Source organism: Ursus arctos, unplaced genomic scaffold (genome assembly GCF_023065955.2).
Source record: "Ursus arctos isolate Adak ecotype North America unplaced genomic scaffold, UrsArc2.0 scaffold_20, whole genome shotgun sequence".
Taxonomy (NCBI): Eukaryota; Metazoa; Chordata; class Mammalia; order Carnivora; family Ursidae; genus Ursus; species Ursus arctos.
In genome coordinates, this window is record NW_026622875.1 from 19,466,310 (window position 1) to 19,492,274 (window position 25,965).

General features: G+C 36.6%; 1 protein-coding gene across 1 annotated transcript; it reads right to left on the minus strand.

Moving 5' to 3' along the window:
* Positions 1–1,443: 1,443 nt before the first annotated feature.
* DIPK2A (divergent protein kinase domain 2A) lies at positions 1,444–25,647 on the minus strand. The gene is made up of 3 exons (XM_026497206.4): positions 24,397–25,647; positions 9,080–9,383; positions 1,444–4,339 (listed from the first exon to the last, which is right to left on the minus strand). The coding sequence occupies exons 1-3, from the start codon at positions 25,051–25,053 to the stop codon at positions 4,008–4,010; spliced, it is 1,293 nt and encodes a 430-aa protein (XP_026352991.1). The 5' UTR covers positions 25,054–25,647; the 3' UTR covers positions 1,444–4,007.
* Positions 25,648–25,965: the final 318 nt, after the last annotated feature.

Consider the following 25,965-nt stretch of genomic DNA (forward strand, 5'->3'; position numbering starts at 1 on the left):
CTTATTCATTCAAAATTGTAGCTAACTTTGTATAGAATGAACTAAAACCCAGTATAGAATAAGTACTTTTATGGTTTTTCCACATATTAAAGTAAGTGCAAAATTAGTGAATGAGGTTACCCAAGACCTTGTTTAGTTGTTCAAATCTGTTTCCAGTTTTAAAGTTGATTGGTTCAAATCAAGATACAAAGGTGACATTTGCATTTACTCTATGTGTCACTTAAGATTCTTTTAATGTTAAAAGTCTCCCTCCTTTTCTTTGCAATTTGTTAAAAAAAAAAAAAAAGTCATTTATCCTGTAGAATTGCCCATGTTCCAGATTTTGTTGACCCACGGTATCTTTTAACACATTTCCTTGTGTCATGAATTTCCCATTAATAGATCTAGGGGCTTGATCAGATTTTTTTTTTTTCCTTTTCTTGTGGTGCTACATACTTTTTGAGTCATGGAATAAGGCATATCATTAAGACAGACCAATGATTTCAGGTCTTATCATCTTGATCTATCCATACAAAGTTCCTCATCACCTTTTTAATTAATGGCTTCAGTAGCGATTGATGACAATTGCCTAGCCCTCATTTCATTAGGATTTATGAAATGGTGATATTCTAACATTCCTTCTGCTTATTAACTGGAATAATTCTACATATTTTATAAATTCTTCCACTCAATTATTTGATTACCCTGGGGTAATAATGAGGAGGATGAATGCTTCCTGGTCTCCAAGTTACCAGTTTCCAGAATAATTCCCTAATATCCTTCCAGAGGTGACTGAATTGGTTTGTCTTTGTTGGCTATTAACATTTTGAATGCATAATTTACATAGTTATGATTTTTTGGTCCATTTTAGTTATTATCCTTATTCATCATCAAATTAACTCCATGTAGGTAGCCAGCAGTTTAGAACCCTTGCAGCTAGATATTGAGCTTTTGAGAAAAGACAGTGGTATTTTAGAGCTTTCCTGCTTTGGTGATACTGAAGTATTACTGTTAATTTTTAGATGTGAAATGGTATTATGATTTTGTTGGAAGAGAACTGTGTGCTTCTGAATCAAATAATGTCTCTCAGATTTGCTCCAAATAACCTGGGGTCAAGTAGGTTGGGACATAGATGAAATAAGTTTGGCCACATGTTGCTAACTTTTGAAATTAGTATAACCATAGTTAACTATTGTACATTATATTATTCTCTTGTATACATTTGAAAAATTCCATCATTTTTTTAAAACTCCCATGTCAGCAGTAAAAGTTATCTACTATAGAGAAAAGTTTACTACAGAAAAACAAAACACACAAACCTTAAGTCCAGCACACAGCCAACCAGATAGTTTCTGAAAATGATATCAAAATATATGCAAGAGGAAAAAAAATAACTTATCTACACAACCTCACTTTCCATTCAAAAAAATGTAGATATTTGAAGTTAAGAGATAGTCTGAAAAGTGTGATTCTTAAAGTATTCTTTATTAAGATCATTAAAAGTTGTAGAAACAACTTTATATTATAAAGGCACAGGGAGACAGTTCTGATAAAATATTCAAATTAAACAGTAACTTACAGTACAAAAGACAATTTTAATGCACATACAAACCCCAAATGTCTGATTCAAAAATATTTTACTGTGTCTATTAATGGGCAATGATTAAAAATATAAATTGCTGCTGTATAATAAATATCTGATAGTGAACATCTTGATAGCAAAGTGAACAAAATATTTATTGCTTTTCACATACATATTTTTCCCTGTAATTTAAAATTCCTAATTCTTTTACTATCTTCTCAACTTTTTCCAGAGATAAAAGAAATTCCACATAATCTCATGGGGGAAATGGTAGTTGTAACCAACTACCTCCAGTAGCAATCACTGCTGGCAGTGTTTTCTCACTTCCTGTTCCACAATCACAATCACTTTTCCAAAGTAAGATAAATGTTTGCTAAGCCACATAAAGACAACCCTCTGTGACTGGCATTCTAAAGTTTGTAATGAACACTTATCAAATATAAAAGGTGCTCTGTTTTGAAAATGTGTATTTTACTTGAAGTTCTAAGTGGTGAATGTTTGACAAATAATTTTACCTGCTCCCCTCAAAAGTTTTCCGAAGTTGTACAAAGTCAGCTTAGTAAAATTTCTAGCACTTAAATGTTTCTTTGAGGGCTAGTTGATATCTGTAATATATGGATGTATAAAAATTAACATAATGCAATCTATTTTTATAATGGAGAGACCTTATCCTTCTCCTCCCAGTTTTTATACTGGGATTAACATTATTGATTTCATCATGCTTTTTTTGTAGCAACCCAGTTACAGATGGTACAAGTAGAATTTCTATCACAACAGTTAAATAACATGAATGCACCTCACAACAGTAAAATAACATGAATGAACCATCCTAACTCAATGCTATCTCAAGAAATACCTACATTAAAGTATTTGATAATCATTGTAAAGTTACTTAACCATATGTCACGCTTAGACAGTGTGTAGCAGCTAGTAATGTGCCTGGCACAGAGTTGATGCTCAATAAATAGTTGCTGAATGAATGAAAGAGAAAAGAAAAACCTGGCTTTGGTTGTGCATATTTTAATCACTTTCTGATTTAGAATAAGGTCAGTCTAGAACTAAACACTGCGCACTACACCAAACTTTGCTGTAAGCTAAAGCAATAATTAAAAAATATATATACATATCACCTATGTTAGTGATAGTCAATTTATATATTGTAACTTTTAAAAATAGCCCACAAATTTCACACATTCGTTAATTTTTATCCACATACTTAAATTTGATGTTTTGATGCTTAACAATGGAGTAATGAAGACCAAGTTGGGCATACTGGCTAAACTATGCTTTTCAATAAAAATTACTAGTCCATCAATAAATAAAAAGTTTTGATGCCCAATTAAACTCAAATGATGACTATACCATGTTAATTTCTCCAAAATGGATATAAGGTAGGATATCTTTAAGTCACGTATGCCTGGAAGCAGCTTACCTTTGCAACATAAAAGAATAACCAGGAAGATCTGAATGTAATCACAAAGTTATAGTACTGGAAGCGTGATAATAAGAATACGTAGGTGACCAATTTTAAAATCTAATCATGACACTAGATCTAACATTTCTTTGGCATATGCATTACTATCTTGGACTAGTTAGCATTTAAAAAATACTGTGTTGTTTTTTTCTCAATCAACATCAACACAAAGGTGGAGATTGCTAGTATACTCTTCTTAAAGCCTTTAAAAGGACAAGATGACATTTTGTAACATATGCCAAACTTCGTGTTTAGTGTACACTTATAATTATAAGCATAGAGGGATATAACTATTAAATAACCTTGAATGATTTCATGCAATGGTGAAACCACAGAAAGAGGGGAGAAAAGTATTTACATAATAAAATATTCAGCTCTCTGAAAATACAGTAAACCTGGGAATCTTGCCCTAACAGTAAATGTGTACCGCATAGCACTGAACAAAAACTAGTTCAAATTTAAATAAACACCTAGAATAACCTGAATGTGTAAAATTTAATAAAAAACATAAAAATGAGGGGAGAAAAACACCTATACTTTAGAAGGAAAAAGTGGCCTATAAAACAGGCCATCTAACTTGACATTCAAAGTAAATGCAAGAGATTCACAAAATCATGATAGTAAAGCAAACTAAGTCAAATACCAAGTACCCTTTGATACACAAGCCAATGTAACTATCAGACTCATTTCCAATAGCTTCACAATATTCATTAATCCACTCAGGCATTCGGGGGAGCAAAGCAGTCAATGATGATAGCTCAAGTCTCCAAAGTGTAAGAACAAACTTATTTGCAGAAGCATCATGAGATTTTTGAAGTAATGTCTTATTCTGATGTTAACATAAGATATATCAGTGCAAGTTTATCATCTCCTGAATGTTATTATTTCCAAATTTCATTTTTCCAGATAGTTTTTGGTGGTTTAGTTTTAGCCAGTGCTATTTAAATGGAGAAAAGAAAAATTCACCATAGACTACCTCACATTGTTACTTAATTGTGCTAAGTATTCACGCAGTTCTTTTGCAGCCTGGAATCTGCCATAGCGCTTCTTTGGGTTGGCACATTCGTCGAGCAAGGCCTCTAGTCGGCCATCTTTGGCAATTTCACTTGGTGGATCATGAAGAAGTCCTCCAGAAGTGCCACGCCAGGTGGCATGTCTGGATAAGAGGTTCTGACAAACAGCATAGTAATTGTGGTCCACAGTTGCACGAGCACAAAGAATTTCTTTTGAAAAGGATAAGCAAGCCTCCTTATCACAGTCATCAAATTTGCTTTCATACCATACATCCCAATTTTCAGGTTTATCTGTAAAAGGGGGAAGAGCAAAAAAGAAAAATACATTTTAAAAGAGTTCTCATTTGTTCCCAAAATACAACAGTTTACTAATTAACACAATATTATTTGTTCCTAAATTGTATTATAATTTCAAACATTGAAATTTATTGATTTATATATAAACACTTAGTGGGAGCTCACCAATGCCAGGCGAAAGATCAGACAAGGTCTGTAACTACTGAAGGGTTCAGTCTAGATGGAAACTTTCCATCGCATAAAGAAAGTGCCATACAGAGGACTCAATGCTACAAGAGTACAGAGGAAGCAGTATTTCTGCTTGGGGCTGTAGAAAGCTGCATAGAGAACATCTGATTTAGGTCTTAAATAATAAGCAAGTGTGAAAAGAAATGTGGGAAAACAGTATGCTAGGCCCAGTATAAGTATGTGCAAAAGTATGTACTTAAGGGCTTTTTCCAACTGATTCGGGAGCCAATAAGTTCATGGAGGCTAAAGTGTGAGACAGCTACCCAGGGAGAAGGTACAAATGAGCCTAGAGAAATAGGTTGAACCTCATGTGGTCATGAACATGATTTGTTTTATAGAAAGATAACTGTGTGAAGACTGGAGGGACTAAGATGACAATAGTAACTAATGGTCAGGAAAAAAAAGCCAAACTGTAGAAGTTTTGAGTAAAGTTTAAGGTTCTAATTGGATGACAAGGCAGATATTATTTACATAATAGTGTTAACATTTTATATACAAATATAGAGTAAATATAAAGTAACTACAAGGTATTCAGGTGGGTATATCACAATGCAACTAGAAACAGACTTGAAACTTAGGACTTTGAAGTCAGAGGTACAGTATACATAGAACACATCAATATACAAGTGCTTAATGGAGCCAAGAGAAGAGCTGAATTATATTGGAAAGCATGTTGAAAGGAAAGAAAGAAACAAAGACAGGACAGAATCTTGGAACTTAAGGCACTGGCAGAGGAGAGGTTAGTAGAAAAAAACTCATTCATTCAGCAAATAATTATTTGAATGCTTACTCTATGCAGGCAAGGGTATATACTGGTAAACAAATAATAGGTGGTTCCTGCCCTCACTAGCTTACTATCAAGTATGTGAAACAGACATTAAATAAATAAACATTATCATAAATAGTGGGAAATGCTACAAAGGAAATAAACAATAGATAGGTTTATGAAAGAAACAACCTTCCCTAGCAGTAGATATAGTGGTCAAGTGTAACATTTAAGCTAAGGTTCAAAGGACAAGTAGCTAGCTGTATATGGAAGACAGATGAGGCATTTTAGGCAGAGGAAACAGCATACGGAAAAGCCCAGGAGCAAAAAGGTTCATTCGAGAACCAAAAGGCCATTGTGGCTGAAGCATCAAGGGCAGTAGACAGAGGGATATTAAAACTGAAGCAGGCTGGGCCCTGATAAAGAAGGTTTTTTTTTTTCTTTTTTCTTTTTTCTTTCTCTTTAATGTTTCTTTTGTACACAGAGAACATTACTTAGTCTACTTTTGCTTGAAACATTCACATTCAAATATGTTACAAAATTTTTAAAAATTGGCTCGCCTTAAGCTCTTACTTTTTAAAATTGAAATATAATTAACATATAACATTGTTAGTTTCAGATACACAACAAATTGATTTGACAATTCTATACATTATTCAATGCTCACCACCATATGTAGTCACTAGCTGTCACCATACATTATTACATTATTGACAATATTCCTCATGCCGTACTTCCATCTTTTCGATGTATTTAGTAACTCTAAATTTGTATCTCTTAATCCCCTTTATCTATTTTGCTCATCTTCTGTCTGGCAACCATCAATTTGTTCTCTGTATTTAAGAGTCTGGTTTTTGTTTGTTTTTTCTTTCTTTCTTTTTTTTTTTTTTTTACGTTTCACATAAGTGAAATCATGGTATTTGTCTTTCTCTTCCTGATTTATTTCATTTAGCATAATGCCTTCAAGGTCTATCCATGTTGTTGCAAACGGCAAGATCTCATCCTTTTTTATGCCTAAACCTCCATTATGTATGTGTATATAAATATATACACATACATATACACACCACTTCCTCTTTTATCCATTCATCTTGAGTTGCTTCCATATCTCGGCTATTGTAAATAATGCTATAGCAAACACAGGGGTGCATATATCTTTTCAAATTAATGTTTTTGCTTTCTTTTAGTGAAGAGGAGCTTCAGCATTTGAATGATGTAACAGAAAACAACCTGATTCTGTTCTAAGGACTGCTCCTGCAAACCCGTTTGAAGGGTAAATTCTTTCCTAGTCTCTTGGATACAATCTGGGATGGGACCTATGACATTTCAGGCTTCTCTGAGATAATTAAAGCACCCCAATGTTCATAGCAGCATTGTCCACAATAGCCAAATTGTGGAAGGAGCCGAGATGCCCTTCAACCGATGACTGGATTAAGAAGATGTGGTCCATATATACAATGGAATATTACTCAGCCATCAAAAAGAACGATTTCACAACATTTGCAGCAACATGGACGGGACTGGAGGAGATAACGCTAAGCGCAATAAGTCAAGCAGAGAAAGACAATTATCATATGGTTTCACTCATTTATGGAACATAAGAAGTAGGAAGATCGGTAGGAGAAGAAAGGGAAGAAGGAAGCGGGAGTAAACAGAAGGGGTAATGAACCATAAGAGACTATGGACTCTGGGAAACAAACTGAGGGCTTTAGAGGGGAGGGGGGTGGGGGATCAAGATAGGCTGGTGATGGATATTAAGGAGGGCACGTATTGCGTGGTGCACTGGGTGTTACACGCAAGTAATGAATCATGGAACTTTACATCAAAAACTTGGGATGTACTGTATGGTGACTAATATAACATAATAAAAAATTTTTATAAAAAAAACATCAGATTTATGTTTTAAGAAAGAAACTATGTGAGTAGAAGGAAACCAAAGGATGGAAGAATTTCAGGAAGTTGTTACTAATCAGTCACTTCATAAATTTTGCAATTAGGTAGTTACTAATGGTAATGCAGAATTCTCAGTCAGGTTCTAATGGGTGGAGAAATGAATGGAGGCTGAGAGTAGAAAAAGGCAGAGTAAGCAACACTTCTAACAACAGCTGAAAAGCATGGGAAAGCAGAAAAAGCCTTAGACACACTTGTTTATGGGGAAGGAAGAGAAACTGGATTTTGAGGAGGGAGTGGGAAGTTGAAGATAACTAATGCAACAAATTCCCAGAGAAGGATCTACTCTGTCTGAAATAGAGGCATGAATGTGTATTCTTTTTACTAGTTTAGATAATAAAGGGAAGGACCCTGAGGGAGTTGCCACAGCAAAATCTCAGTTTCCCTGTGAAGGAGAAAATAAAGATCATTTACTACAAAGAGTTCAGAAAAGAGTGTGAATAAATAAACATGGGGTTTTGCAAAGTAGATATTTATACAACTCTACCATGAGACATTTGAAAAGAACTGGTCACAGCTAAAGTATCACTGGGGCAATGCTCACTGTATGAATATATTTGTGTAGTTGTATTAATCTAAGATTAGGAAATAGTTGTTATAAAACTGTGACATGTATTCCAAGAATGTCTGCATTAAAAAATTACAAGAAATTATTTTTACAAACACTGAAATGAAAATTTTAAAAGTTTAAGCAAGTTGCACAACTTTGTGAGTATACTAAAAACCACTGAACTGTACACTGTAACAAAGAAAAGGATGGTGTAAGCTGCTGCAACATTCACAATTGTAGGAAGAAGTAAGTGGAGAATAAAGCACTCCGGCAGGGTGTCTATTCCCTGTGGGAGGATCTATGTGGCAAGTCAAGAAATAATAAGAAAGTAGTTTGGTGAGTATGGAATCAAAACAAGGTACTGGGAAAAATCAAGTATTTAACAGGATCAAAATAAGATCAGGCAAAACCTAAGTGTCAACCTAATAAATTGCTGCTACTTTCACTGTATTCCCCAGGTGCCACACATTTTTGGTCCCAGTTCATCAAAAGATCCTCATATGACAGGAGAAGAGGGGATTAAAAATATAAGACCCTCACCATAGAACAACCACTTCAGTTTCTTTTATTAAGTAAATTAGTTATACAGTTACAGGCTTTGTCCCTGACACTTTAAAATGCCTGTGGCATTTAATTTTCAAAACACTTCAGACAGTCTGCCCACTTATTCCATGACAAGCTCACAAATAAATGGAGAGCAAAGTTTTGGTAAGATGTAATAATGTCAAGTCAAAGTAGGGATCTGCGTGCTAGAAATCATCTAAATGGTTAAAAGAAAAAAAAATCACCATAGGGACTCCACAGAACAATGGAACACAGAACATCACTGTAAGTGATCCCACACAAATAAGACCTCCATGAGAGCAGAAAGTTTCTCTGGTAGTCTGTAACTACATAAAAACAACTCTGCATTGCACTCCTAAACCACAGAATGTAGCGGACTGTAAGAAAAAGACATGTGTACACACACACACACACACACACACACACACACACACACAGTATATCTGTGTCCATTTGAGTCCAAAGGATATTTTACTAAATACAGAGAAATTGTGATTAAGAGTACAAGCATAATGAACTGGTTTGCATTTACTGATACAGGTCAAATAAAACAAAGAGTAAGGCTTCCATCTAAGAAGGAAATTAAAGGTTTGACATAAAAAATGTGTACAAGAAGCAAATGTAAGGTTTGACATAAAAAATGTGTACAAGAAGCAAATGTAAGTTATATACTTACTTTGTCTAATTAACCTTTTGTCAGCAACCAAAACATTTTCAGCATCCACAATGATTACCTTCCCATCTCTAGGACCAACTGCAAAATTGTCAAAGCTGACATCCAGGAGGTAGAGTGCAAATTCAAAGTCATTGTTTGTAAGCTGCTCTGCTATTTCCATTAATTGCCAAGCGAGGTCAACTCGTTTCTCCCATGGTGCATTAAAGTAACTCCACAATTCTTCTCCAACATAATTTACAGCCACCATTCTTCCACAAGCTCCAAGATATTTTGCAAATGGCCAACCTTCATCAGATGGAAAACTCTACAAAAGAATTATCTTAATATTATAAGAGATTCTGATGAAGATATTCTAGGTCTACCCCCAGATCCTCTCAGCGAAGATTATTACTAGACACGTGCTTGGATTTCTTGTTATATTTAGGAGTTGGAGAGAGATAAATTTGATTTATTTTCTAATTCATACCATTACTATGGACCTGAAAAAAAATTTAAATACGTAACTATATTATAAAGCTAAAACAGAATAAGTCCTGCTTATCATAAATTTCAGAACCAAACTGATCAACGAACCATAAGTCACCCTCCTTCTTACCAAATCTGGAAGATTTACATTTTCCTTATCTTTTTGACTTGGTGTAAATACAGTCAACCATCCTTCCTTTTGAATGAACAGCACTGCAAGCCTATTAGCCAGCAAGTATTTACCAGGCACCATGCACTGTGCTGTGCTGGCAATTAAGAGGGAACTAAACAGAGGGTCTCTAAAATAAAAATTTTAGAAGAGAAGACACATACTAAGCAAATAATTTTGAGTATAGTAAGCGTTAGTTACTAGGAAGTGGTGTGGGTCCTAAGAGAGTGTTTAATAGAGACCTTACTTAGTCACAAGCAGGCAAGGATACAATTCAGAGAGGGATTTATAGAAGTGTTTCAAAGAGCAATCTGATATCCTATTGGTGCAACCTGCACTCAAGTACCTTTGGTCCCAAGTCAGTCCTGTTTTCCTTTCTACTACCACTGTATTTCTCTTCATCTTTAGCTCAACTTTAAAATTATTTATTCTCCTAATCTTAGCAAGCTTTCCTAATGGATTTTATAACCACTGGGAAAATTAACATCCTAAAACAAAAGTCTTTCATGTTGATGAACAAGTCACTTTAAATTTAAATGTCAGGCTTTATCTAAGATACTTTAGAGTGCCAAAGTGCCCACCTACAAAACGAGCATTGTGGTACAAAAGGATGGGAAGTAATGTTTTAAACAACTTCTTGGAAGATAACATGACTAGAGGAAAACTAGAGGAAGTATAGAGGAAGCCATTTCCTTAAAATGGGGGGGATTATAAAATGATATTTACATAAACACTGTAGGGGAAACAGAGCAAAACACGGCAGAATATAAATACAGATTACTTCTATTGCTTAAAATTGAACAATCTACACACATTTCTTTTTGGAAGATTTTATTAGAGAGACAGAGAAAGTGAGAGAGATCACAGAGGAAGAGGGAGAAGCAAACTTGCTGCTGAGCAGAGAATCCAATGCAAGGCTTGATCCCAGAACCCTGGGATCATGACCTGAGACAAAGGCAGATGCCTAACCAACTGAGCCACCTAGGCACCCTAATCTACATACATTTAAAGAGCTAGAGATGAGGTTCTTCTTAGACCGCTTATGCAAATAAATGTTTAGTAGCTGAACTTTCATAAAATTGAAAAAATTCAATAATATCCTTAATATTAACACATTTATCAACTTTAAAACAAAATGTTCTTAAAACTAAACTTGATCCATAATCACCTACTTTCATCTGTGCTTCCTTTCAACTATGACTATAAAATGCACAGTAACTGTAGTTGTTTTTTTGTATGTGTAACTTTCTTTTAAATTTTAATATCTGCAGTTTTGCGATAAAACACTAATTATATAAATTAAAAATTTAGATATGATAGTTTGAATCTTTAAATATAGTAAATGAATTGATTCAATTTTAATTCAAAGGCAACATCTTGATTCTTTAGCAAGAAGGAAGAGGGAAGCACATTTTTCATCTTATACCTGAGAATTTTTTATTTCTTTTGGGTACTGAGAAAAGTGAAACTGCTCATGTCCAATGTGAACTGCAAAAACCTGTTTGCTAATCATCTTATTTTCAACTTTTTCTCCCAATTTTAAAATACCTCCTCAACCTTGAAAATTTACACAAATAATTACAAAAGATTTAACTATTTCCCAGAAGTATTCATGTACAAAGTCCATGACATTAAAAGAAAAAAAAAGGGAAAGCACTAAAAATTGGTAATATATGAAATTATATAATTTTGTCCCACAAAAAGTAAAACAAAAAATTCCTCCATACATTATTGGTATATTATTCACATGCCATACTGTAGAACAGATACAAACATATCTTTGTGAAAATAAAATGGTCTTTAACAACAGGAGAAAAGGGAACCCTGCCAACATCTGCACATGTACAAATGCCTCCTTGTTTTTGGAGCCTTTCCAACTGGCAAATGACAGTCAAATATACACTTCATTACCCAAGTCCCTCATAGAAAAGGATAAAATATATGAACAAATGTCACACTGAGCAATTTTATATTCATACAGTGATTTCTGACAATGTTAACTGAAATCCCGTTATGCCTCATTTTAGGAAGAGCACTATAATTCTTTCATATAGCTTGCTACTTAATCTTTTGGAAGAACTTTAATAAATGAATCCATACTACTAGCTCAGATGACAAGAATTTTTCATAGTATAATCAAAATAGTCAGATTTCATTAATGGGAAAATAATTCTATTGAACACACTACAGTACAAAGAAAATGCTCAAAGGAAGCCAACACATAATTTTTATTTAAAACAATTCTGGCTTGGAACCAAATTACCATGGTCAAGCAGAGCTTGACAAAATTTTAAGATGTTACAGCGTGGACTTGTTAAATTTATCAAGCAATGAGAAACACAACTTACTTTCTGCTTACCAAACTCCACCAGGGCAAAAAAACAAACAAAACAAACAACAACAAAAAACACCCAAAAAACCCCAGGGTAACTAGGATAATAAGTTTATTGCAGAGAGTCACAATTTTTATTTAAAAACAAATATTAAAATCAGATTTTTTAAAAGATTTTATTTATTTATTTGACACAGAGACAGCCAGTGAGAGAGACAGCCAGAGAGAGAGACAAGCAGGGGGAGTAGGAGAGGAAGAAGCAGGCTCCCAGCAGAGGAGCCTGATGTGGGGCTTGATCCCAGAACGCTGGGATCACGCCCTGAGCCAAAGGCAGACGCTTAATGACTGAGCCACCCAGGCGCCCCCTAAAATCAGATTTTCAAATTGCCTACAACAATAGGCACATAGTTTAAAGTAATTGGACATAAAATGTGTGTATTTTAATGAGTTATTTACAATTGAAAAGATATGTACAAATACTTTTTCATTTGAAGGATGGAGTCTTTAAATTCAGAATGGTTTAAATTCTAACTTTACCGGAGGTACTCCAATTATTTGTTAAGGGTTTTACATCAGGCTGAATGTACATTGAAGTATAATAGGTAAAGTTTTAAAACTAAATTATTAGTTTAAAATTGTACAAAGGTACAAAACAGTTATAAAATTATGTATTTCCTTTCCATCACTGGAATTTAAAAAAAAAAAATTAAATTGGTGAGCACCCAAAGAAAAATTCTATGACTATTACTACCAATGTAAAAATTAAAAATGGAAATTTAAGAATTAAGATAAACATGGTTACCTGGTAATATTTAAAGAAATATTAAATGCCTTCAGTTAATTTATAAAATAAAAACTATTTTGAATATGAAACCTAAGATAAATCACTATGTCTCTCTCTCTTTTTTTTTTTTTTTTTTGTAACAGAAAACTGCAAGCTACCTCTTGGATACCATAAAACTCAAGTAATACTAATAATATTACAGGCATTGACAGTACCTTAAAGTCAAAGTTTCAGAAATAAGTAAACAAAACCACTAAGGTCATCTTCCATTTTAAGAGAAAATGAAATGAAGGTGACATAAAATGTACACACTCAATATTAACGGTCAGAAAATTTAAATAATTCTATTCTTTATGGTATATAACATTTTATAAAATTTGTATATTTAAAAGACAATAGAATATACAAGTAAATAATGGACTTGAAATCACAAGGATAGCTTGAAGGTTCACCCTCACTCTGCATCTCATGAGAATAAAACTTTAGAGCTTAGTCTTTTCCTCTGTAAAACTGGAATAATATTTGTACCAAATAATATATAATATTTGTATATATTCATCAAGACAATCCAAGAACCAAGAATATGAAATGTACTTTGCAGATTTATACTACTTTATAAAGAATTGCTTACCAAAACATTTTATACTTCCTATTTAAATCCACTAAATAAGAAGTCCAGATATTCATCAAGAGTTATGTTTATTTTCATATCACTTACTGAAAGTCATCTACAAATAACAAACATCTTCCAAATATAGTCAAGAACCACCTAAAAGCATCATCACTGTCCTCTAGTAGTTTCTAATTTACAGTGTAATACATAAATTAGCTACAAACTTTAAGAAGGCTTAATGCTATGAAAAATGTATAGGGCATCCATGAGCATTAAAAATACAAAAAAATTAAAACTTGATAATATGTATACACATAAACTCAACATCGTAATTTGCTTTTCATTTATAATAGTTAAGCACCACAAAATAAACTCTAAATGCTGAAGTAATCTATCATCTATTTATTGATCAAAACCAACCATCATGATAGTTTATGTGGTTTATAACAGGGATGTGAAATCTAAGAATTCTAGAGTTCGTGGAACTACATGAGTTGTAAATCTAGTTCAATCTTTCTAGCACAGTTTAAGTGATCTGCCTAAAGTCACACAGATAAAGAGGTAAACTCAGGCTAGCACAATCCCTCAATCCAATATCTTCCTGTTTCAGAAGTTTCCAAATTTTGGAAAGGCAACTGCATATATTGCATACTCATATTATTGAGAATCTGGGACATATTATACTGTGAAAATAACGTAAGCTTATACATCCTAGATGGGATAAAGCATATAAGTCTCATGTTTTCATATTTTTTTAAATTTGACAAACCCTAGTTTCTACAGGTTTTTAAATTCGGAATTGCAGATAAGAGATTATAGGTTAACCTCCATTTCACTGACTACTATAAGCAGGTGGAATTAAGGGAGTGAGCGAGTCACTGTGGAATGAAGAGAACACAAATTTTGTATTAAAAAATTCTAGACACCATCATGAAATGCTAAGTAAACAGTTGTAAATAAAACAGTCCCTATTCTCAGGAAGTTTTTTCAGCCTGAGTTGGGAGAATGATTATTAAATACATATAAATTATAAATTACATAACTTGTTACAAATTATGAAGTAGAGTATGCTGAGAAAGAGAAGTAGGGACCTATTTCAGATTGTGTGGTAAAGGACAACCTCTCTAAGGAAGTGCTACTTAGGCTGAGATCAAAAAGATGAGTATAATATTAGACAGACTGGGGAGGGGGCAGTAAAAATGTTCCAGGCCATAGAAGAGTTAGAAGCAGTCTTCTCAGTCCTGAAGAAAAGGCCACAGTAGCTTCACAAAAATGAATGAGGAGGAAATGGCTTGAGGTAATAGAGTCTGTAAAGGGAGGTAGGGACCAGATCATGCTGGGACTTACAGAATAAAACACAAACTCAACATGGTATACATTCTTTGAAAAAAACAAACAAAAAGTCTTAACATTCAGAAACATTGCACATACTGGAATTAACAAATATCCTGTGATATATAATGTTATCCTTTAAAAAAAAAAACTACAAGCTTTTATAATATCACAATATCCTTTGATCAATAACCACTATCCTACCAGATTAATAAGGTCATTTTATTCTATTATGTCAGAACACAGTCATTTTAAAAGACATACAATGTAGGAGGTCAACTCTAGAACTTGTGACTTACTCTTTTTTTCCCTCCCTACATGACCAAAAGTAGGGTTTGCATGCTAAATTTAGAAGATTAGGACACCTAGGTGACACAGTGGATTAAGTGTCAAACTCTTGATTTTGGCTCAGTTTGGGATCCCAGGGTTGTGAGATCGAGCCCGTGTTGGGCTTCCCACTCAGCTCAGAGTCTGCTTAGAAATATCTCCCCCTCTGCCTCCCCGACCCATGGTTACTCCTGCCCTCTCTCATGCTCTAAATAATCTCTAAAATAAATAAATAAATCTTTTAAAAAAGTAAAAGATCATACTTCCTTTAATACAGGAAATAAAATTTTTTATAGCCATGTACTACCTCACAACATTCCATTAAAAGGAACATAACTTTGTAGCTTGCTTAAAAAGATGTATTACAAGACTAATTTTTTAAAGGAGGACATTCCTAGAAAAAAGAAGCTGACCTGAAAAAAACTCTTTAATAATCAAAACATAAATCTAAAATCTGGTTATAGGTTTTCTACAGAACTGGCATTTCTGAACACACACTACTTTAAACTTGAGAATACTTATTGAAAGTTAATGTTATCAAAGAATAGAAAATGCTTAAAAGTTCAATTTAAGTTTCAAATTATTTTTAAAAGCCCAAATCTGAACAAAATCCCATTGTAGTAACGCATGTTATAACAGCTGTTCACAGAGATTAGTCAACTGTACTGGTGACAGACTAATGTGTTCACAGTTTTGTGAACTGTCTGGACGGGGAATATAGTAAAATTATTGGGATGATTTAATAGTTACCTAATTTTTGCTAAAATTTCTCTAAGACTTTAGCTTCTTGATTTATATGGCTAAATAGTGGCCAAAATCTATTGTAAATACTGTAGAATCTTAACAATCTCAAGATTTTCAAGTTACAGGACATGTTCCATTTATTTCATTAAATAATTTTCTGAATGCCATTTTCCACCCACCTAGAATTCCAACAATATTAAGCAATGCCTTGAAAATAGCAAGGTTATGTTTTTTTACTGAATATCATGTCCAACAGCTGTTTCTAAAATTGGAAATTAATGTCAAAACACATCAACAACAAAAAAAATCTACATAAGTTTGGTAGAAATTAATAACCTTTTAGAATAAATAGCTTAAGAAATGCACTTCCCCCACCAAAAAAAAAAAAAATCACTTGGCCACAAGTTTTAAATATGCATAAATCTATTTGTCTCAACTGGTGCTTTCTTACCTACAATCACATCAGCAAGTGTGGTCCACATCTCTAAACTGAAATACATATCTACAAACACCATACTCAAATATTTACTTCCAATAAGACAAAATTTCAAAGAAAGAAAAAGGATATAACATAATAAACTTCTTCTGGACCCAATAACCCAAGAATACTACCTCGCTTTCTTTAGTCAAGACTTAATTTCTTTCAAGTCTGACAAGTAGAATGGTAAGTACTAACTTATTCCCTGGTTCCTTTAAAACATAAACTGAATTAACATCACCCTTCCGAAAAAGACCAAACTATTCTCTAGTAGCACAGTATCTCTCTCTGTTAAACCTGATGCCTGGTTTTAGATTTGTATTCCTGTTGTTGCCTTCAATTCGCTATAGATAAAACAAAACTCTTGGTTCCCCTACCCCAAAGCCATTCCTTCTCTGGGCTTCCACAGCATAATAATTATTTAGTAGTTGCTCAGACCAAAACCCCCAGGAGATAACCTGTGTTTTTCCCTTTCCATCATACCTTTGCCCATCAGCAAGTCTTGTCAACTATTTTCCCAAAATATATTGGTTCTGTCCACTTTTTATAACCTTCATTGTAATCATCTTAATCCAAACCACTATACTCTCCTACAATCTTGTGCAAAAGCTTTTAAGATACACCTTACAATCCATTCTCCCAAATCAAGCCCTACTAAAAACACTTCTATTGTTTCACATTGCCCTGAAAAAAAAAAATCCTAAACTCTTTAAGCATGGTTACAAAGCTGTACAGGATATGATCCTTGTCTACCTCTATGATCTTATATTCTACCAGGCTTCCCTACTTCTGTGCTCCCTACTCCTCTGGATTTGCCATATCTCTTGTTCAAAAACACTCTGCCCTCAGTTCTTCACACCATTGGCTGTATCTCTCATTATTTACACCTCAGCTGAAATGTTACTCTTCCTGATCCCCAATTTAGAGTATTCTATCCCCAATCCAATTCTCCATTAGAGGAGTCGGCCTTGTTATTTTTATAGTACGTAAAATCTGAAATTACCTTGTTTTTTGTTTGCTACCCACACCTAGTGTCCCAGAACACAAAGGCAGCACAAACTGTGTCCTGGCCTGCCATCTTCTCTGTATCCTAAGGGTATCTAGATCAGTTCCTGGAATGACTGAGCAATGCCACACAAGTCTTGCCAGATCTTTTCACTTCATAGTTAAAACTCCAAATGTGCACTAGAAAGGCAAAATATGAAGACCCGGAAGCATCATACCTAGCTCAGATGACCTGTCTTTTAAGATTGTGTCTTCAGCCTAAGAAATTAGAACAGAACTCATCATTTTTTTTAAATTCTCACTTGTTACTGTACTAATTAGAATTATTAAACTATAATAACTTAGAGAAAAATTGAATTATTTGCTTTGTATTACTGAATCTTTATCTAAACTTTATTTCCTACAATATCCTTTTTATTCAAAGTACTTCATATGGGACAAATCCCTAACCCTCCTTTTAATTACTATTCAAAAAACCTATAACCTGAAGCAGCAACTACATAGGTATTTATGGTGTATATACATGTAAATAAGGTAACATTTGAAGGTTTGTCATAGGAAGAGTAAAATGCATATATTTCTATTTTTTTTAGTATTTATTTATTTGACAGAGAAAGTGAGCACAAGCAGGGGAAGCGGCAGGCAGAGGGAGAGGGAGAAGCAGGCTCCCCGCTGAGCAGACAGCCAGACATGCGGTTCAATCCCAGGACCCTGGGATCATGACGCGAGCTGAAGGCTCACACCCAACGTAAGGTACTAAAGAACTTTTCAACTACAACTATCTAAAAACGAAACAAGCTGATTTGCAAAGTAGTAACATATTGTAAAAAAAAACCTACAATGAAAGAGATTTTGTGTATATTATCCAAAAAACCCTATCTCCTTTACTCTTTAAAACAATCTTGTTATAGGTAACTATTATAATTCCTATTTTATTAAAAAACTAAGACTCTAAAACATTAAGTGACCATTCAACAACTTTGAGTTAGTACAGAATGCTATCTCAATACTGCCCCCACCACTCAACCTGTCCCCCCTGGCCCCAGCCAAGGTCAAAATCCCATTTATCCTTCAGAATTCACTTCGCAGGGCGCCTGGGTGGCTCAATCCTTAAGCTCTGCCTTCGGCTCAGGGCGTGATCCCACCGTTCTGGGATCGAGCCCCACATCAGGCTCCTCCCCTGGGAGCCTGCTTCTTCCTCCCCCACTCCCCCAGCTTGTGTTCCCTCTCACTGGCTCTCTCTCAGCGAAATAAATAAATAAAATCTAAAAAAAAAAAAAAAAAATTCACTTCGCCTTCAGAACTCAATGAAATCCTCCTTGGTATCCACACCTATAAAGATACACTCATGTCTCTCCCTAAGTGAATCATTTGACAGAGTGCAGGTATCTGTTTTTTTTATAGGGCTTATTATGCTATACTGATTATAATTATTTATTTCTATACCCACCTCCTACACAGCACACTACTTGCTGCCTAGACAGATCCTTTGAATCCAATCGCCTTATAACAAACTATTTACCAAATGAACAAATAAAGTCCAGTTCTTCTGATTCTAAATCCAAGGTTACAGGTTCAAAGGTATTTCAGGTAACTTCCTATTAAGAATCTATTTTAATAAAGACATACAAATTGGATTGAAGGTTTGATTACATAATTTAAAACCTTTCAGGGTCTATGACCAGGATGAATAACTATCCACATCTTATACTAGTAATTTACAATTATTTACTGAAGTTCATTGTATGGTAGGGAAAATGCAGGGCCTATATCCTAAGGTCATATTAGTTCAATATATGCATAATGAATGAAAAGCGAAGACAGAAAAAAATGTCAGCAATTCTGTGAAGTTAGCAGCAATGACTGCAATACAGGAAGTAGGCCAGAAACCATAAACCAGAAAAACAGAAAATAAAAACCAGTCTGATGATCCTGAGAAACTGACTAACCATGTCTAGAAAGCAAATCCCCAAAAAGTAAGCTTTTTATTCCCTACCAACATGTGTGAGGAATATGTGCTGATCTGTGTGGTGGAAATATGAAGAAAATAGTTTGTAGATTAGACAAAGTACAGAAGGAACCTCAGAATTAATAATGGTGAGAAGACATGAATAAATCCAGAAAATAGGCCAGTAGAGCAAAATTATTTTGCTCCACTGATCTGCAAGTGGTGCTATCCTAAGGGTGATTGCCTGTTTCTATAATCTTTCCAAAATAAAAGTCTCTGGATGTGAGGTACACAGAATTATTTTATTATTTTTGTTCTTTCATGAAGTACATTCAAGTGTCTATAAAACCTCTGATTTAAAGAAAAACCAGAAAAACGCTAAAACCCCTAGATTTAAGGTATGAATTAGATAAAAAGTGCTCTACTTAGAACAACCTACTCAGAACCATCTCTGAAAATCTGGGAATGCAGTTACACAGTAGCATCCAGTGGGAGAGAAGTAGGTGGCTCCCTAAGCGGGTGCTTGCGAAGAAACTCCTGAGACAAAGTCTGGAACATCCTTTCAAAATGCCATTGCCCCCCACGATACTTGGCTACACTGAGCGCCATATTTTTTTCCTTTAAAGGCAATCTCTGTTTTTTTTTTTTTTTTCGTTTTGTTTTCATCTGATTTAGTGTGTGTAAAAATTTGGGAGGAAGACAAGCCTGAAAACAGCGTTATCTATCCTGGCCTCCTCCCCATACCTTCTAGCAGGGACCAAGTACCAAAACCCCCACTCCCCTTTTAGAAGTTTAAACCTACCAGTTAAAGTCAAATCAGAAGAGAAGTAGAAAAAAATCATTTCTCGAATCGAAGGTTTGAGACTGACAGGATATTGGAGATAAAAAGGAAAGGACCTAATCTAATAGTCTCATTTTATAGATAAGCAGTCCCATAAAAAAGTTTATCAACTTGTCCAAAGTAAGACAGCTAAATGGCCATAGTCTTTCATTTACTTGAAAAACCATATCTTGGGCAGTACACCTTAAAAATATTATCTCCTTTAGGAAGTATTTTTAAGGACAAAACAACAACATTCACTCAACATTTTCTGTAAAAAATTCATCATGTAATATAGGGATGGACTAAATCAATGTAACTAAAGGTATGGCTCATAGTTTGAATCGTAACTATTTTTAAGGTGTATCCATATTCCAAACAAGCTTCAAAACAGGTGATTAACTAGTAGATGGTTAAAGTTACTTTTACCTTATTTAATGCCTAACACTTACTGAGTGCTTAACAGGGATTTGGCACCATATAACGTGTTTTCCATGTACTATATTATTTACAAGAATTGAAGTAAAAGCTAAAAATCTATAGCGTAATAACAGTTACATACTGTAAAAATTAAGGAACTCCTATTTAAACCATGATTCAGAAAATTTAAGACAAATAAAGTTCTACAAATGTAGTGAAACAAATCCCCAAATTCTCCATCCTAAACAAACAAGAGCTTTCTTTGTTTCTATAAATAAGATCATCGTCATTATCTCTAGGTCATCAAGTCAGAGATAGTTTGGGCTTCAGAATTCAAACAGTATTTTTCTCTAATACACACAACTTCTATAAATTCAAGAATAGGTAACTACAAATATTGGTAGAAAATTTACCAATAACCTTGACATTTTGACAACACTTCAACACCTTGATTTTCCAATATTTCAAGTATGCTATTACACAATAAAAAATTAACAAAGTCCCTCTCTCCAATTTTCTTCATAGGATTATGGCATACTTATAATTAAAACATACTTCCTGGTGAAGTAAAACTGTGAAGAAATAAAGTATCAGTGTAGAAAATAAAGGTTCTAGCATTATTTTGTTGCTTGATGTTTATAAATTTTTTTTAGAAGATAATTCTATGGCCAAACAACTTTCCTTTGAACTAGATAAGCTACTGTAAGCTAATAAAACTATTCAATGATGGGAAGAGAGTTGTATTTTCATTCCATTTCATTCTGGCCAAGTCTGTATTACAGACCGATACAGCCTTACATAGATAAGGTATGCATACAATAGGTCTTACAGACACTTAGTACCTTCCATGTCTTCTTTCGAGGCATAACAGAAAATTCAATTTGTTATTGTTTCTTAAAATCAGAAGAGGCAAGTTTAATGGGCAAAATTTATATACATTTTCTGTTCTTTCTTTAGTACCTATCAAAGGAGATTTTTAAATATTTATTTTGGAAGCAAGTTTACCACATTGGAACTTTTGTTAAGAATAGTTTGATGAAGTCAGTTCAAAAGACTTTTTTTTCCCCCAAAGTAGTTAATTTTTGGACAATATAAAAAAAAATCTAATTTGTCACCAACTGTCCAAAAATTCAATAAGTAGCTCCCTCTCCTGGAAAAAAAAAATGTTGAGTTCCTCTTTAAGCTGTAAAATACATGCCTGGATCTTTAAAAATATTTTTTAAGGTCCATGAACCAAAATGCACAAATAGCCAAATCTGAGTGAGGTTTTCTATTATTAATTAATAGCGCACACCACCATAAATAGCTATTAACAGTTTTACAGAAACCCATATAAATACCAAACTTGTACTCATTTGTCTAGTTAGCAGAAATAACAAACATCATGATTTGACTTAGTAACAATCTTTGTACCTGATCACAGGATTCTAAGATTCCTTTCAGTTTAGTGGTTTTATTCCATCATCAAACCTCAATTGCATTGTTCATACTTAACTCACTAATTTTCCCACAGGTGAAGTGGTTCTATAAAGAAAGTAGCAGCTCTGTGAAAATTTATTTAAATATAAGTCTCATTCAACTTGCTTGTTCATCATGTAAAAAATTAAACATAAATATGACTGACTGGTATTAAAGACCTCAAATTTATATTTCACACAGCACTTACTAGTTACAGGACTGGGTTGCTTAAATTCAAATGCAGTATACAAAAGTCAAAATTAACCATGCTAACATATATTTCCTCACATACTAAAAACAAACTCTTATCCTATATCCCATCTATGCACCCACTCAGAGCAATGTTGTCCCTAAGTTTAAATTACAAGAATACAACTGATTTCTTAAAAAGTTGTTTATCACTAAAGATGAAAACAAAATTTGAGGGAAGAGTTAATCAGAAAACAAGATACAAGCACACTTAACTATCTCAACTAGAAAGTAAATTGAAAATGTCAAGACAACTTCAAACTTCAAAAATTTAATATAAAAGCTTCCCAAATAAAGCAAATTTTCCTCAGTGCAAATCAAATGCTAAGATGTCTTTATAAGAACTGGATATACAGTGTTCTTAAAATATTAGTCCTAGCTGTTGTTTCTAATACAACCAATACTCAGAATTACCTGATAAAAAATCTTTCAATAGGCACCCACTATTATGAGTGCAGAGAATATGTGACTACTCAGATCCTTACTAAATTTTTGGGTCCCAGAGAATTTGACAGATTATCTGCAAATACACTGCTAAAGCTTTCTATAGCGACCAACCTCCCTAATACAAACATCTATTTCTCAAAGATAAAAGATAGTTTAAATGAAAAAAAAAGTTTTCAAGCCAAATGTATATCACAAATATGGACTTAAGCTTTATACACTAACTAGTTTTATTGAAACTAGTTAATAAAATAATTTCTTAGAGGGAAGTTTAACCAGTTTTATACACCACTCACTGTTAGAGCAGTGTTTAACATATAATCTGTACTTTAAATGTAACCAGTTAGGTACATCCTATGGTAGCTTACAATTTACTAAGACCCACACTAAAGTTTTGAGGCAAAGTATTTATTTTGTGTTAAAATTATTTGGTCGAACTCAATCAAACCAAGCTGGTTTCTCTGAGCTAAACTGGGCAGCGGAGAACTTGAGAAAAGAAAGCAATATAAATGAATACCATACATTCCTATTCATGCACTTCAGATTAAAAAAAAAACAACCCAAAATCCTGTACAACCACACCCCCCCACTAGTAACATTCTCAGCAGCACAGAAAGATCATGAAGTATACCAAAGTTAGTTATTAATTTTAACTCATGCCCCCCTCTTGTATTTGATAAACAGCAAAACTGATATGGAAAAGGAGCAAGGTAACCTTCCTGCAGTTACAGGAAGGGTCACAACCCCACAGTTGGAACCACTATGCAAGGACGCCACACTAAAGCCGGGTAGGAATGTGCAGAAACTCCGTTTCTACTCCAAAGGTCAAGTTTCTTGGGTTTTCTTTTTTTGCTGTCACCACTAAAAAGATGCCAACCTACTCTCCTAAAAGATGTGTTTGTTTTCAAAATAAAGTCCCGAGAAAGCCAATAACTCAACTAGACAAGAGTTAAGAATCTCCTTCCCCTATTCCTCACCCTGGCCTAACATTTCATCTCCTTCCTGCAGCCAAATTACTAGATGAATACAGCAGGTCACAGAATGAGGATGAAAACGTCCGTGTTGGCCTCAAATCCTCCCAGCCCCAAGTCCAACGATGCCTTACTTTTTTCCTCTTCCTAATCCCACTTAAAGCACGGCTCGGCTCAACAGATTAACCTGGCCACAGTCTCAATTCCCCAGCTTGTCCCCAAATTAGCTGCCTCAATGATCCGCCAAGTAAGGGAGCTAAAGAATAAAACTAAGATTTGGGGGCCGAAGTTAGGCCAGGCACGAAGAGTACCAAAGGGGACAACAAACGCGTTATAGAAACATTTGAGAAGAACTAAGAAAGGTCCAAGGGCTCCTGAACAGACCGCGCTGTGGAAGTCCAAACCCCGGCGGATAGAAGCAGAAAGGCAGGGAGACGAGCCCAAGGAAACTCACTGGAGAGACATTTTGGGAACGTACAAGACGCGCTCCCTCTGGTGTTAAAGGATCCGCAGTCAAATCCGAGATGCGCCCCTGTCCAGGTGCCAAGAACAGACTCTCCACCAGCCGGGTCGCCCTCCGCAATCTGACACAGCGCCCAAGGGTCCCCCAGTGCCGCCCCCTTCTCACGCCCGCAGGCTGGCCCAACCCGGCCAGTTCCAAACCCGGCAACGGGCGCCAGCGGAGCCACTTCTCCGACTCCCGTTACCCCGCGCGGCCCCTCCCGGCAGGACGCCCCCCTCCGGGGCTCCGCGCCTACCTGTAGCACCAGCGGCTCGGGGTTGAAGGCCAGGGTCAGCAGCAGTTGCATGCGCTCCGAGTCCTTGAGATTGCGCAGGAGGAAGCTGCCCGAGTCCTTGGTCTCGGCATAGCGGCGCACCAGGCGATCTAGCAGGCGCTGCGAGGGGCAGTGCACCAAGTCCGACCAGCCCTCCACCGCCTCGGGCGTGAGCAGCCGCACGTCGCCGTTGAGGCGCGCGAACTCGGTGCGGGGCATGGCCTGGAGCAGGTCGCAGCGAGGTCGGCCGGTGGCCCGTTTGCAGATGCTCTGGTCGAGCTGCGCCAGCTCGCGCTGCGAGCCGAGGCGCTTGAGCACCACGCGGCGGCGGCCGCCCTCGCGGGGCTCGCCGTACTGCGCGAAGTAGACGTTCTTCACGTTGAGGAAGTCCAGTAGGCGCAAGCGGCCCCACGCCTCGAACACCACCTGTCCGTTGAGGAAGCGGCGGCACCAGCTCGTGCCGAAGCACGCTGGGCACTTATTGAGCTGCAGGAAGCGCCGGTCGGCCAGCTCGTTGCGCTGCCAGGAGGCGAGCAGCGACGGCGAGTGCAGCACCATCAGCACCAACAGGCTGCCCAGTGCCGCCAGCTTCAGCGAGCGGGACAGGCGGCCCAGCTTCGGGGGCACCAGGCGCCACATCCCGCCCGCCGCCCGTCCACACGCACCCGGAGGGCGAGGGCACCCCGTGGGCGCCCCCGCCGCGCCGAAACCCGGAGAGCGACCGGAAGGGGTCCCCGGGCGAGAGAAGGAGCGAGGTCGCGGGCTGGGGCGGGAGGCGGAGTAGGTGTGTAAGAGAGAAAGACGGGGAGCGGGAAGGAGCAGACCAAAGCAGGCTGCGACTTCTCCCAGTCACTAGTCTCCACAACTCTCGAGCTCCCTCCTCCGAGCTCCCCGCCCTCCGACTCCGGCGGCGCCTCCCGCACGCCAACCAAGTTATAGAGGAGCGGGAGGGGGGGAGGAAGCGCGGGGACCCGACGGCCGCGCGGCCGCGCGCGCGCGCGCACGCGCACTGCTCGCTCGGGGCGCGAGAGCTGCAGCGGCGGCGGCCGCCTGTGGGGCGAGCGGGGTCTCTGAGGAGAGAGAAAGAGGGACTCACGGAAGGGGAAGAGAAGCTGGAATGTCTCACACCGAAAAGTAGCAACAGTGTAGGAAGGTGGGAAGGATGAGGTGCCCGCGTGTCCCTGACGCCTCACGCCGCGATTCGTACGCGGTGGCTCTCCGGAGAGAGGGAGAGGGGGCCAGGGGGCGGGGCTCGTGGGGCGGAGCGAACGCGTCGCGCGCCGCCCGGAAAGCGTAAGCGCGAGCCCGCGGGGGTGGCTTTCGGGGCCGGCTTCGCGGGGGCGGAGCTTGAGCTGTTGGGGGAGGGATAAACTGGCGAGATTTGGTAGTGAAATGACTTTTAGTTGACAGTTAATCTTTTATGATTGTTGAGTTTTACTGGGGCCTCTCTTTTGCTATCGTGGAGACGGTCCTGTAAGGGGGGGAAAGAAAGAAATGAATTGAGAAATTGCCACTCCTTCATTCCCGACGGCTTTCGCCTGGGCAGGGGGG